Below are 14,037 nucleotides of genomic sequence, written 5' to 3'. Positions count from 1 at the left end.
CCTGAACGGATTTCTCTCCATTCAGAATGCATTGGGATAATCCTGATCAGGATTCTTCCGGCATAGAGCCCCGACGACGGAACTCTATGCCGGAACAGAACAACGCAGGTGTGAAAGAGCCCTAAATCCGTTGGAACGCGGCAGGGTCCGCCACTCTAGCTAAGCCCCACCCCCTTTTCTCCAGTGACCATTTAACGTGATGTCACTGGGCTAGGAAGTGGTCACAGCGCTAACCGGAGCACTAAGGCCTCTTCAAACAGCTGACTGGCAGAGGTGCCATGAGTCGGACCCTTCATGGGATATTGAGGACCTATCCTGGGGATTGGTCATCAATATTTTACTTCTGGAAAACACTGGTAAGGTACAATCTTGACATCTTAAAAAGTGTGTGCTGTAGTTTGCAGAATCCCAGGAGGCTCTAATAACCATTTCCTTGCAGCTGAATACTTTAACGTCACATAGCGCAAATTATCAGAAAGCATTTGTGCCCGGCCTTCACACAGCGCAGCAGAGAAACTGAGCCATTGATTGTACTGAACCATTACGTCCGGTCTAAGTGCTTACGGCAAGTATCCCTTTGTGCTGAGAATACAGATTCACTGCAGTCAGATTATACTTATTTTACATCCATTTATCTGAATATGAAGCTTTTTAGATGGAAGAATCAGATTTATACAGCAGCGGACAGAAGGCTTTTGGTGTACCACCGCCTCCTTGATCAGAAAGCCATGCACTCGCTAGATCCTCCCCATCATTGTTACATAAATTAAACAGGGCTGAAAAGCTCATTAATTGTCTTAAAAAATTAAAGCACACCTAAACTTTATTTATTTAATAATTAAATTAAAATGCTGAACTCTGTAATATTGTATATTTGTACACTTATTTCCCTCCTATTTCCATACCCAAATCATAGACTGCTTTTAAACCTGTATGTTAGGTAACGACCATACAGTAAAACTATTCTGCCACTGTCTGGTCCACCGACGTGCTGTCAATCCAATACATTCGAATACTGGAATTTTAAATGAAGTCTGTCAGCAGTTTTAAATGGTCAGGCTGCTGACGGACTCCCTTTAAAATTCAACTAGGTAGGGGATGGGAAGAGCAAGACAAGCATGTCTTCTGTGAAGCCTTTCTTACCAGGAGAGGAGAATAAAAATATTATCCTGCCAGGTCCTGCTCCTGCAAGTGTCCAGGAGGCTGTGCTTTCTGCATTGAGCTGCTTCTCAGTGTCTCATCTGCTGGGCGACAGCGGTAACATGCAACCAGGAGGCCACTATAACCATCAATCAGAGCAGAGGGGCAGAAGACACTTGACAGTGAAGCTCTGCCTCCAGTGCACTTGCAGGAGCAGAACCTGGCAGAATAAAACTTCATAGTCACAATATTCCTGATGAGAAAAGCTCAACAGAAGGCATCTTTGTCTTACTATACCAGCTCCTACCTAGTCAAACTTAAAAAGCTAGAAAGAGGGAGAGAGAAAGGAAATGGGAAGGACGACAAGTACAGAACAGACAGTTGGCAATTGCCACTCACTTTTTACAGTTATACAGAGGGCATAGCACCTTTTACAACACAGAAGACTTGTCCTGAGCTGCTGCACACAATCCTTCACAGACCCGGAACCTGGCCAGTTAAGTGACAAGTAGAAGTAAGGAAAGAGGAATTCAGATGCGGCATGGCTGTACACCCACAACACACTTCAGAACCAAACCGGTTCCTTCGTCACGTGACTGCTTAATGATTAAGTAGTCACCTGACGAAGGAACTGGTTTGGTTCCAAAACGTGTTGCGAGTGCGTTAATAAAAAGTAATTCCATGACTAAAGACCTTGCCTCTGACTCTCCGTACAGCCGCGCCGCCTCTGGATTCCTCCTTTCTTGCTTCTACTTGTAGCCACTGCCTAGTGGAATTTTAAAGGGAGTCTGTCAGCAGTCTTGGCAACGCAAAATTACTGACAGATTCCATTTGAAAATTCCAATAGTCTAGTGTACTGGATTGACAGCACCTTGGTGGACCTGACCGTGTCAGAATACAAAAATATTCACACTACTCTGGATTCTTGAAAGGTATGTTTGTCTTGCAGTTCCCTGCCCCTAACTAGTGCTGTCAGCAGTTTTGCTTGGTCAAAACGGCAGACAGACTCCCTTTAAACAATTCAGTAGGTGATTGGATGAGTCCTAAGGATAACTACATGGCACATCCTCTCAAATGTAATGCAGTCATATATTCAGACCCCATATAGAACTACACGAGGACGTCAGCGGCAGTGAGCTCTGTAGTGGTTGACATAGGCACTTACATAGATTATAAATGACATTACAGAATAGGAGAATAATCTAAAACTAATGTAATCCCCAGGAAACTACGATGGAATAGGAACATCTACATCATGACGTCATCTCTACAATTCCATGGTCCATAGGTGGTCTGTGGTAGTTAATGTGGACTGGATCAGGGCGCGTGCACACTTTCCAAACCGTATGTCTGTTCGACAGCGCCACATAAAAAACACAACATGTCCTATTCTTGTCCGTTTTAGGGACAAGAATAGGACAGTTCCATAGAGGGCAGGACATTCCATTCTGTAAATAGCATAATACACACGGCTGGTATCCGTGTTTTGCGGATCTGCAATTTGCGAACCGCAAAAACAGCTATGGCCGTGTGCACAAGACCTAAATGTTATTATATGATATGAATGATTAGAACAGGGTTAGTTTTATTAGGACCGGGTTATTTAAAAAAAAAAAAAATTTTGTTGAATTGTTTTGTTGGATTTTTGTACAATTGGCTGGAATTTTACTGTATTTGCAATTTTAGGACAGTGTAGACTCACCACTTTGTTTTCCACACAACTATGGAAGTGATGTGGCCATGTGTCTAATGAAACACTTATGTGAAAATTGCAATACTGTAAAGCACACTGAAGACTGTCTATACTAATTTTATTTCACTTCCCCAGTGATATGGGAATACAGTGGGGCAAAAAAAGTATTTAGTCAGCCACCACCTATGCAAGTTCTCCCACGTAAAAAGATGAGAGAGACCTGTAATTTCCATCATACTTCAACTATGAGAGACAGAATGGGGGGAAAGAATACAGGAAATCACATAAAATAAGTATTTGGTCACCTACAAAGAAGCCAGATTTCTGGCTCTCACAGACCTGTAACTTTAAGAGGCTCCTCTGTCCTCCACTCGTTACCTGTATTAATGGCACCTGTTTGAACTTGTTATTGGTATAAAAGACACCTGTCCACAACCTCAAACAGTCACACTCCAAACTCCACTATGGCCAAGACCAAAGAGCTGTCGAAGGACACCAGAAACCAAATTGTAGACCTGCCCCAGGCTGGGAAGACTGAATCTGCAATAGGCAAGCAGCTTGGTGTGAAGAAATCAACTGTGGGAGCAATTATTAGAAAATGGAAGACATGCAAGACCACTGATAATCTCCCTCGATCTGGGGCTCCACGCAAGATCTCACCCTGTGGGGTCTAAATGATCATAAGAACGGTAAGCAAAAATCCGAAAAACACATGGGGGGGACCTAGTGAATGACCTGCAGAGAGCTGGGACCAAACAAAGGCTACCATCAGTAACACACTACGCCGCCAGGGACTCAAATACTGCAGTGCCAGACGTGCCCCCCTGCTTAAGCCAGTACATGTCCGGGCCCGTCTGAAGTTTGCTAGAGAGCATTTGGATGATCCACAAGAGGATTGGGAGAATGTCAGATGAAACCAAAGTAGAACTTTTTGGTAAAAACTCAACTCGTCGTGTTTGGAGGAGAAAGAATGCCGAGTTGCATCCAAAGAACACCATACCTACTGTGAAGCATGGGGGTGGAAACATCATGCTTTGGGGCTGTTTTTCTGCAAAGGGACCAGGACGACTGATCCGTGTAAAGGGAAGAATGAATGGGGCCATGTATCGTGAGATTTTGAGTGAAAACCTCCTTCCATCAGCAAGGGCATTGAAGATGAAGCGTGGCTGGTCTTTCAGCGTGACAATGATCCCAAACACACCGCCCGGGCAACGAAGGAGTGGCTTCATAAGAAGCATTTCAAGGTCCTGGAGTGGCCTAGCCAGTCTCCAGATCTCAACCCCATAGAAAACCTTTGGAAGGAGTTGAAAGTCCGTGTTGCCCAGCGACAGCCCCAAAACATCACTACTCTAGAGGAGATCTGCATGGAGGAATGGGCCAAAATACCAGCAACAGTGTGTGAAAACCTTGTGAAGACTTACAGAAAACGTCTGGACCTCTGTCATTGCCAACAAAGGGTATATAACAAAGTATTGAGATTAACTTTTGTTACTGACCAAATATTTATTTTCTACCATAATTTGCAAATAAATTCTTCAAAATTTTTTCTTTTCTAATTATGTCTCTTATAGTTGAAGTATACCTATGATGAAAATTACAGGCCTCTCTCATCTTTTTAAGTGGGAGAACTTGCACAATTGGTGACTGACTAAATACTTTTTTGCCCCACTGTATGTGGGGTATCTAGTTACCTGTTATTATATTCACTTACCCAACGATATGGAATTATGTGGGGTATCTAGTAACCTCTCGTTATATTCACTCACTCAGTGATATGGAGTTATGTAGGCTATTGGTAACCGCTTGTTATGTTCACTTACCCATCGATATAGGGTTATGTGGGGTATCTAGTAACCTCTCGTTATGTTTTGCAGCCAAAGCCTTCAGTTCAATGGCAAGATATGTAAATAATTCCTAGAAAAGACAATCAGCGCTCATTAATTACTGAAAACCACAACAATACATAACGTAATAAAGACAATGGTCACGACAGGACAGCTACAAGAACAAACACTATGGGGCACATTTATAAAAAAAACTGGTGTAAAAGAAAACTGGCTTAGAGTTGCCAATAGCAACCAATCAGATTCCACCTTTCATTTTTAACAGCTCCTTTGGAAAATGAAAGGTGGAATGATTGGTTTCTATGGGCAACTTTAAGCCAGTTTTACTTCATACCAGTTTGATAAATCTCCCCTATGTATTAGAGAGAGTACTTCTGAGTACTTCTCAAAAATACGTATCAAATGGGTGCCAGCTTATGGAGATCTCAATATATAGTAGAAATCAGCAGTACTGCAAAGTCAGGTTAAAAAAAACTAAAAGTGACGTTTATTCACCCATGTACCGCAACGTTTCTGTCCTGTCACAGGACCTTTTAGAAGTTTGAAAAAGGTCCTGTGACAGGATAGAAATGTTGCTGTACATGGGGGAATAAATGTCACATTTTTTGCACCTGGCTTTCGAGTGCTGCAGATTTCTACTATATTTATATATCTACATCGATATACACGTGGTCCGGTTTTACTGAAAAAGGTTGCATCATAAGAATAAAACAAAAACACAGCTTTCTGCTTCTAAAATATCAGATCTAGTAAACATTCCTCCTTTCGAGAATAAACAGTACAAATACTTGTGCAAATATATTTGCCCTTATCTAATTTTAAGCGGAGAGCAATACCCCCTTTCCTGGTTCGAGAGGCATTTGTATGCAAGCAAAACCACCATCCAAGTTAACCCCTTCAGGACCCTGGCATTTTTCACCTTAAGGACCATGCCGATTTTTGGAAATCTGACATGTGTCACTTTATGTGGTAAAAACTTTGGAACACTTACTTATCCAAGCCATTGTGAGACAGTTGTCTCATGATAGATGTAAATTTCAATACAAAAAAAAATTGAAAAAAAAAAAAAAAAAAAGCAGATAGTGATACCTCCTAAAATCAGTTATTACTTTACATTTCCCATATGTCTAATTTAGGTTTGGATCATTTTGTGAATGCCATTTTATTTTTTGGGGACGTTAGAAGGCTTAGAAGCAAATCTTGAAATTTTTCTGAAAATGTCCAAAACCCACTTTTTAAGGACCAGTTCAGGTCTAAAGTCACTTTGTGAGGCTTACATAACAGAAACCACCCTAAATGACCCCATTTTAGAAACTACACCCCTCAAGGTATTCAAAACTGATTTTATAAACTTTTTTAACCCTTTAGGTGTTCCACAAGAATTAAAGGAAACTGGAGATGAAATTTCAGAATTTCACATTTTTGGTAGATTTTCCATTTTAATCTATTTTTTTCCAGTAACAAAGCAAGGGTTAACAGCCAAACAAAACTCAATATCTATTACCCCGATTTTGTAGGTTACAGAAACACCCCATATGTGGTCGGAAACTGCTGTACGGGCAAACGGCAGGGCGCAGAAGGAAAGGAACGCCATATGGTTTTTGGAGAGCAGATTTCACTGGGATAATTTGAAGTTGCCATGTCACATTTGAAGACCCCCTTTTGCACCCCTAGTAGAAACTCCAAAAAAGTGACCCCATTTCGGAAACTATGGGATAAAAGGTGGCAGTTTTGTTGGTACATGATGTGATTTTTGGTTGCTCTATATTACACTTTTTGTGATGCAAGGTAACAAAAAAAATAGCTGTTTTGGCACTGTTTTTATTTTTAGTTATTTACAACGTTCATTGACAGGTTAGATCGTGTGGTACTTTTATAGAGCAGGTTGTGACGGACGCGACAATACCAAATATGAAAAAAAAATTGTGTCTCCATATTCTGAAAGCAATAGCTATTTTTTTTATTTTTTTGGGCGACTGTCTTATGAAGGGGCTCATTTTTTCAGGATGAGATGACGGTTTGATTCGTACTATTTTAGGGTGCATATGACTTTTTGATCGCTTGGTATTACACTTTTTGTGATGTAAGTTGTTTTTTTTTTTTACGGTGTCCATCTGAGGGGTTAAGTCATGTGGTATTTTTATAGAGCAGGTTGTTACGGACGCGACGATACTTAATATGTCTACTTTTTTTTTTACATTTAACACAGTAAAAGCATTTTTGAAACAAAAACAAAAAAATTATGGTTTTAGTGTCTCCATAGTCTGAGAGCCATAGTTTTTTTTCTTTATTTTTTGGGGCGATTGTCTTAGGTAGGAGCTCATTTTTTGTGGGATGAGGTGATCGGTCAGATGGTACTATTTTGGGGGCATATGCCTTTTTGATAGCTTGGTGTTGCATTTTTAGTGATGTAAGATGACAAAAAAAAAAGCATTTTTTTTTTTTGATGATGTTCACCTGAGGGGTTAGGTCATGTGATATTCTTATAGAGCCCGTCGTTACGGATACAGAGATAGCAAATATGTAAAAAAAAAATTTTTTTTTACAGTTTTATGTGTTTCATTTTGGGAAAGGGGCGTTTTTTTTTTTTTTTACTTTTAATTTTTGTGCCACTCTGGGACTTCAACTTCTGGGGGTCTGATCGCCTCTGCAATGCATTACAATATCTCGTGTATTGTAATACATTGCATGTCAGCTTGAAAGCAGACAGCCTGCCTGTGAGACCCACCCTAAGGGCTGGATTTTACAGGCTTCCGTAGAAGCCAAGCCCCGATGCCTATGGAAGGCATCGGGCTTGCCTTCTCTGCCATTGGGTCCCCGTCACTGCAGCGCGGGGACCCGAGGGGGAAGCGGTGGGCACACGTACACTCCACAAACCCCGTGCATGCTGCGGTCAATGCTTTGACTGTGGCATATAAAGGGGTTAATACGCTGGCATCGGTGTTTTCACAGATGCCGGAGTATGCAGTAGGGGTACGACTGTCAGTGACTGCTGGACCCCTGCCGCTGATGGGGCGGGAGCAGCACCTGCACCCGCCCGATCAGCCCGCCGTACATGTCCCCTCCCTCTAGAGAACCCGTCCATTCATTGCCTCATCAGAAGGTGGGAAAGAGAATCACAAACCAAATTCTCACCCTCCCAACATACATCACTTTTACGCAAATCGCAAACATATCTCTAGATGCAAGAGAACTCTTACAAAACCGTTTCAAGGTGGTATCTAACACTGCTTAAGACAAACGTACGACAGAGTAGATGCAAATTACTGGAGATGTGAGGGTATGAGGGGCTCTTTCCTAGATATCTGGTGGGACTGCGATCAATCAAACAGATCTTCAAGATGCCCAATGGAGTCTGTAACACTTCCCGCTCACTTAAACCTGAGACAGCTCTGCTCTTGCTGTACCCCTCAGATTTAAATCCGAAAACTAGACGGCTTTCTAACCACATGCTTGCAGCTGCTAATCCCATTGCATTGGGAGTCTAGAGATGTTCCCTCAACTCTACACTGGCTAAAGAAGGTGGACCAGATCGTCAGACCGAGGTCACATCAAGTTTTCTCTCGTATTTGGGTACCTTAGTCCGGACACAGGGGACTTCTCTATGACTCCTGCCCCGTTCTCTCTTAGCTCTCACTTCTATTTCCAATGTGCGTTGTACATCGCCCTTACTATACATCAGGTCCCTGTACGACAGCTGGCAGCTTATAGAAACCATAGCTCAGCAACCTCGGTTATAAACTGCCCCACTCAGATCTCCTTCCCGTATCCCCAGCCTGAGAGATGATTCTGGCTGCTCCACCCCCATCTTTAAATGGGTTTTCTGGTAAAGCTCAAGTATCAAGCTCCCTCACCCAGAAGATACACACTTACCTGCTTTCCGCTGATCCGGTCCTCCGTGCTGCCCCTGCTGTCTCCATCTTCCGGTCCTAGCACTGTCTACATCGAGCGGTGCATGGGCACGATCACATACACTGCAGTCATTGGCACCGCCGTATGCAAGCAGCGTGGGGGTCAAAAGATGGAGACAGCAGGGGCAGAGTGGACCACCGGAGAGCACTGTGGGGCAGGACAGTTTGAACCTTCTGTTTTAAGGGGGCAGGCTGCAGGCCCTTGATAACAAAAAATTATCTATCATGTACTCTTGCTACATAGGAGAGAGCAGTACACTAGCTTTAAAAAGTTAGAGGGCCTTTGCAGCTTTTTGGGATTAGTTACGCAAAAATTTGCAACTTTTTACATTTCTCACTTCATTTTTGAAAACTGGGTGGGAAAATGGGCTTTTATCTCAGGTTCCCTCCAGATCTATCACTGCGACTTTTTTAAAAGCTTCTAAAAAACTCACTCCATTGGGGGGAGGGGGTGTAAAAAAAAACTGGAGTAACATTTCTAGACAAGAATGGTTTAAAAAGATCTCCAAATTTAACAAACATGTGACATTTGATAAATCTGGTGAAAAGTACATCAATGCAGACTCCAGCAGAACTGACTTCTAATATTCCCCTCATGATAAATTCCCCCCGTCGCATCTTCTCCAAGATAATAAAATAAAAAAATAAAAATAATGAGTTACAGTTACACACGTCATAGATTTGATGGTTAGATGATTAGATGGTAGGCGTAACGCTCTTCAGGACGCAGTCTTGTGATCTGCAGTGACACCAAGAGGCAGAGGTCTGCTGGCTAGATGCAGGTAACCGGTGATGTTGCAGTGCAGGGACTTCAGTGAATATCCTGTCTGCCGCGCAGTTACACAGAATTAGGGTCCATTCACACAGATCCGCAAAACACGGACACTGGCAATGTGCGTTCCACATTGCGGACAAGAATAGGACATGTTCTATTTTTTTTTTTTGCGGAATGGAAGTGCGGATCTGCAAATGCGGACAGCACATTCCGGCCCCATTGAAAATGAATGGGTCCGCACCTGTTCCTCAAAATTGTAGAACGGATGCGGACCCATTCTGCGGACGTGTGAATGGACCCTTATCCATGTTTCTGGACCCTCTACATGCCGCCGGCACAAAGGCTTTTCACTTCTCTATGTTCCTAGGACACAAGAGGAGGACTGGATATACCAAATTTTGATGTGGGAAAAATCTTGGGCAGGATTTCAAACACCTTCAATATTTAACCCTCTATGAAAAAATCTGAAATTTAGGAAGCCTGGATTAGATTTCAAATACCCTTTAAGGAAAGGGTAAGGAATAGAGATGCTCTCCCTTCCTTCAAGACCCACATGAAAAAGCCAGAGTCCTCACTCTGGAGGACTTAGCCTATTTGTGCGTGTCCCCAAAACTTAGATGGTGGGTCCCTGGTGGATTGGCTTTGTACATTACCGGGCAGATTCCCGGTAGGCCGCTTCTTATGATCATAGAGTGGGCCAGTGATTGATAGCATTCTCTGTGTAAGTGTGTATACAGAGATAGCCGTCAGTCACCGATAGTTGTACACGGGAAGGTGTTATCAGTGATTGATAGTATTCTCTGTGTAAGTGTGTACACAGGGGAGGTGTTATCAGTGATTGATAGTATTCTCTGTGTAAGTGTGTACACAGGGGAGGTGTTATCAGTGATTGATAGTATTCTCTGTGTAAGTGTGTACACAGGGGAGGTGTTATCAGTGATTGATAGTATTCTCTGTGTAAGTGTGTACACAGGGGAGGTGTTATCAGTGATTGATAGTATTCTCTGTGTAAGTGTGTACACAGGGGAGGTGTTATCAGTGATTGATAGCATTCTCTGTGAAGGTGTGTATACATAGATAGCTGTCAGTCACTGATAACTGTACACAGGGGAGGTGTTATCAGTGATTAATTGCATTCTCTGTGTAAGTGTGTATTCAGGGACATCTGTCAGTCACTGACAGTTGTACACAGGGTGAACTTAAAGGGAATCTGTCAACAGGCTCTTAGGCTATTATCAGCAGTATTACACTAGCAGCACTGCAGAGTCCAGATCATTATTTTTTATTTTCCTACTCCATTCCCCCGTGCTCATAGCTGCACTGAAATACATTGTCAGGACTGCTGTGCATGCATACATGACTCCTCTCTATTATGTTAGCACGGCAGACAGAGGATAGGTCATCAGTAAAAAAAAAACAAAAAAAAAAAACACACCTTTTAAGAAAAAGGACAGGTAAATGTATACCCCGTATTTTTCGCCCTATAAGACGCAACCCCCCCCCCCTCCCCAAAACGAATAAAGCGCTTCCATTATGGAAGCACTTTATTAGTACCGGAGGACCGGGAAGCGGTGAAGGCTCTGTACTCACCGCTTCCCGGTCCTTGGCTCAGCTATTGGCTGCGCACAGCGTGAGGGCGCTTTGTGACCTCACACTGTGCGCCGCGATACACAGCCAACAGCAGGATGAAGAGGATCGGGATGGTGAGGAGCGGTGGCGTCCAGGAGCAGGAGAGGTAAGGGAGTTTTTTTTATTTTATTTGTACTGGGGGCTGATGGCTGACATATGGGGGCTGATAGATGGCTGAAGGTTGGGGGGTTGATCTGAGGCATTGGGGGGTCTGATTGGGGCTGTAAGCTGAGGTCTGATTAACTTTGGGGGTCTGATTGCTGGTCTGACCTGAGGTGTAATGGAAAATATATTTTTCTTATTGTTCTCCTTTAAAACCTAGGTGCATCTTATGGGCAGGTGCGTCTTATAGGGCGAAAAATACGGTAAATTACAAATTATACTGAATCTTTTCCCATAAGGTTATGTTCACATAACGGTATTAGAAAACACGATGAAAAAAAATAAATAAAAAATCAGGGATTTTCTGCGTGGTTTTCGGAGCAGTTTTTCAGCTTCACATTCATTTCAATGGGAGAATCAGAGCGGATTGCACACCAAGATGCTGTTTTTTTTTATTTAATTTTTTTATTTATTGAAATAAATGGGAGGCTTTTTAGAGGCGTTTTTGGCACAGAATCTGTGCAGATATCCTGTGGAACACAGTGCCAAAATGGGGCCCCAAAACTATATATATCACTCTGCTCAGCTCCTCCTGCTCTATAACCTGCTGCCTGCAGATTACCCTGCATTTTCACGGTGACAGGTTCCCTTTTAGTCCAATACTAGATCCGTGTATCCTATTAGGCCTCATGCACATGACCATTTGCATTTTGTAGTCTGCAAACCACGGATCTGCAAAATACGGATATCGGCTGTGTGCACCCCACAATTTTCATGGGGCACCATTTTAAAAATGTCTATTCTTGTCCACAGAATGGAATAAGACATGTTCTATGTTTTTTTGCAGGACAGACATGCGGACATACGGATGCGGACGGAACACGACCTACTGCTGAAATGAACGGGTCGCATCCAATCCGCAAAAATTGCTAATGCGGAATAAAAAATAAATGGGGTGGTGTGCATGAGGCCTGAGTTTAATGTGAAATACCCCTTTAAGGATATTGTTCTTTGCATAGATTTGTAGTATACGCTATCCAATGTATGGCGCAGGAGGGTGACTGGCACACGGACGGTCGGCCTGCTGGTTATCAGGGATGTAAATCTCAGGAGGCTAAATGAATAATATGCTAGGTTTAATCAGATAGGGAGCAGATAACGCCATCATTGTGGCTTCTCCTTCAGCTGACCGCAGATCTGTAGGATGACGGTTGCCCTTGGTCTTACCCATCGATAAAATGCATTAAGTATCAGCGGTTTTATCAAAGGAAGGGATAGCATGCAAGTCATGGCCATCAATCACACTGACTTTTAGAACTTCTAGCAGCGAATATAAGTTTCTCGCTCCCCCCCAATATACATACGGGCCCACGTCCGCTTTGGGGAATTCTACTGAACGAGGATTAATAAGGACAATTGTTTCTTTCAGGGGGTCAAATCAATATCAGGCTTTTTTTTCCTTTCCCAAATCACTTTGAAGGGGAACTTAATAGCGCCCCAAGCAAAGGCGGTGAAAGGTTTCAGAGGAACGAGATGGCGACATTGATTTTTATGTTCTATATTTAAATCGCATTTCAGCCTTCCTTTTCTGACGAACAATTATTAAAGCGCGCGCGCGGCGTAGCAGGAAATGGACATTTTATCCTGTAATAATTTTGGTGGGAAGAATCCACAGAAGAAATCAATGTCAAACCGTAGAAGGTACCAGGATGGGGGAAGGCGAAATTAGACTGAAGAAATAGAACAGCCAATTACCCTGTACATTTACAGCCATCGATCCTCGAAAGGATATTATATAGGTTCAAGGATAAACACCAGGGAAGGTCATCTCTAGAAGAAGCCGATCCTTAAAAGGCAGCAGTCACACATGCCGTTTTTAATAGGGGTTTTTTTTTTTACACTAAAGCCAGAAGGAGATCCAGCAGCAAGGAGGTCCTGCCTTTTTCTTTCTTGTTCCACTTGAATCTACTTTTGGATTTTTGCCACATAGGGATTTTTTGGTGTTTGAAGGGTTCTGCAGTTTTTCGTGCACCGTTTGTAGAGTTTTTCGCTCCAGATGTCCATGGAAAATATCAAAGCGCATGATAAACAGGGTTTTTTTTTCCTGCAGTGGGGCTCTTTCACCCCTGAGGTGTGTTTTGGGTCAAATTTTATATTTTTTTTAAAAGTTACAGCATACTCTGGGTTTGGCAGTTTTCCTCTCACTCTGGCACTTTTATCCCATAGACATACATTGTTTTTTTTAATTGCAGTGCAATTGTCAGCGTGTGGTGCATTTTTTACTACTCTACAGGGGAAGTGATACTAGGTTGGAAAAAGGGGGTACATACGTTTCTATAAAAAAAAAAAAACACTGAGCAAAAACACATCAAGAGTAGTGTTGAGCGAACTTGTGTTTTAAGTTTGGCGTCTAAAGTTTGGGTTATAGAAGAATCGCGTTATGGATTCCGCTACCACGGACCATAACGGAATTTAGAATCCATAATGCGATTCTTTGATAACCCGAACTTTAGACGCCAAACTTAAAACACAAGTTCGCTCAACACTAATCAAGAGGGCCTATAAAACCGCTAGACGGCTTTTTTTTGGGACCAAGCAAAAAAACTACAAACCACACCACTTCTAAATATGTTGCAGCACCCCGCTGTGCCCCTGTTTAATTCTCCCGCCTGGTATGCTAATTAATAGCATTGGAACAGGGAGGAGGAGACGCCAGAGATTCTCAATGGGCGTCTTCTTCTTCCTGGCTGTAGCGCTGTCCAATCACAGCAGAGAGTGTCACAGCCAGGGAGAAAAATAAATAAATCAGGATCTGCCTGAAATAAAGAACAGGCAAGTATTTATCTCACAACACTGCTAATGGCCAGGCCCCTGACGAAGCCAACGACTGGCTGCAGCGGTCACATGTCGTCAAGTTGATGTCACCAGTAAACGGAGCCTGGC

General features: G+C 42.7%; 1 protein-coding gene across 1 annotated transcript in view; it reads right to left on the bottom strand.

The window, feature by feature from the left end:
• SEPSECS (Sep (O-phosphoserine) tRNA:Sec (selenocysteine) tRNA synthase) overlaps window positions 1–14,037 on the bottom strand; it is a 38,272-nt gene that overhangs the window by 8,576 nt on the left and 15,659 nt on the right. The window contains exon 8 of the mRNA XM_040419020.1: window positions 4,654–4,747. Coding sequence (XP_040274954.1) covers window positions 4,654–4,747 — 94 coding nt within the window. The remainder of the gene's footprint in view (window positions 1–4,653; window positions 4,748–14,037) is intronic.

Source organism: Bufo bufo, chromosome 2, assembly GCF_905171765.1.
Source record: "Bufo bufo chromosome 2, aBufBuf1.1, whole genome shotgun sequence".
Lineage (NCBI taxonomy): Eukaryota > Metazoa > Chordata > Amphibia > Anura > Bufonidae > Bufo > Bufo bufo.
Note: the sequence above shows the minus strand (reverse complement) of the source record. Positions and strands in the feature narration are given on the sequence as shown.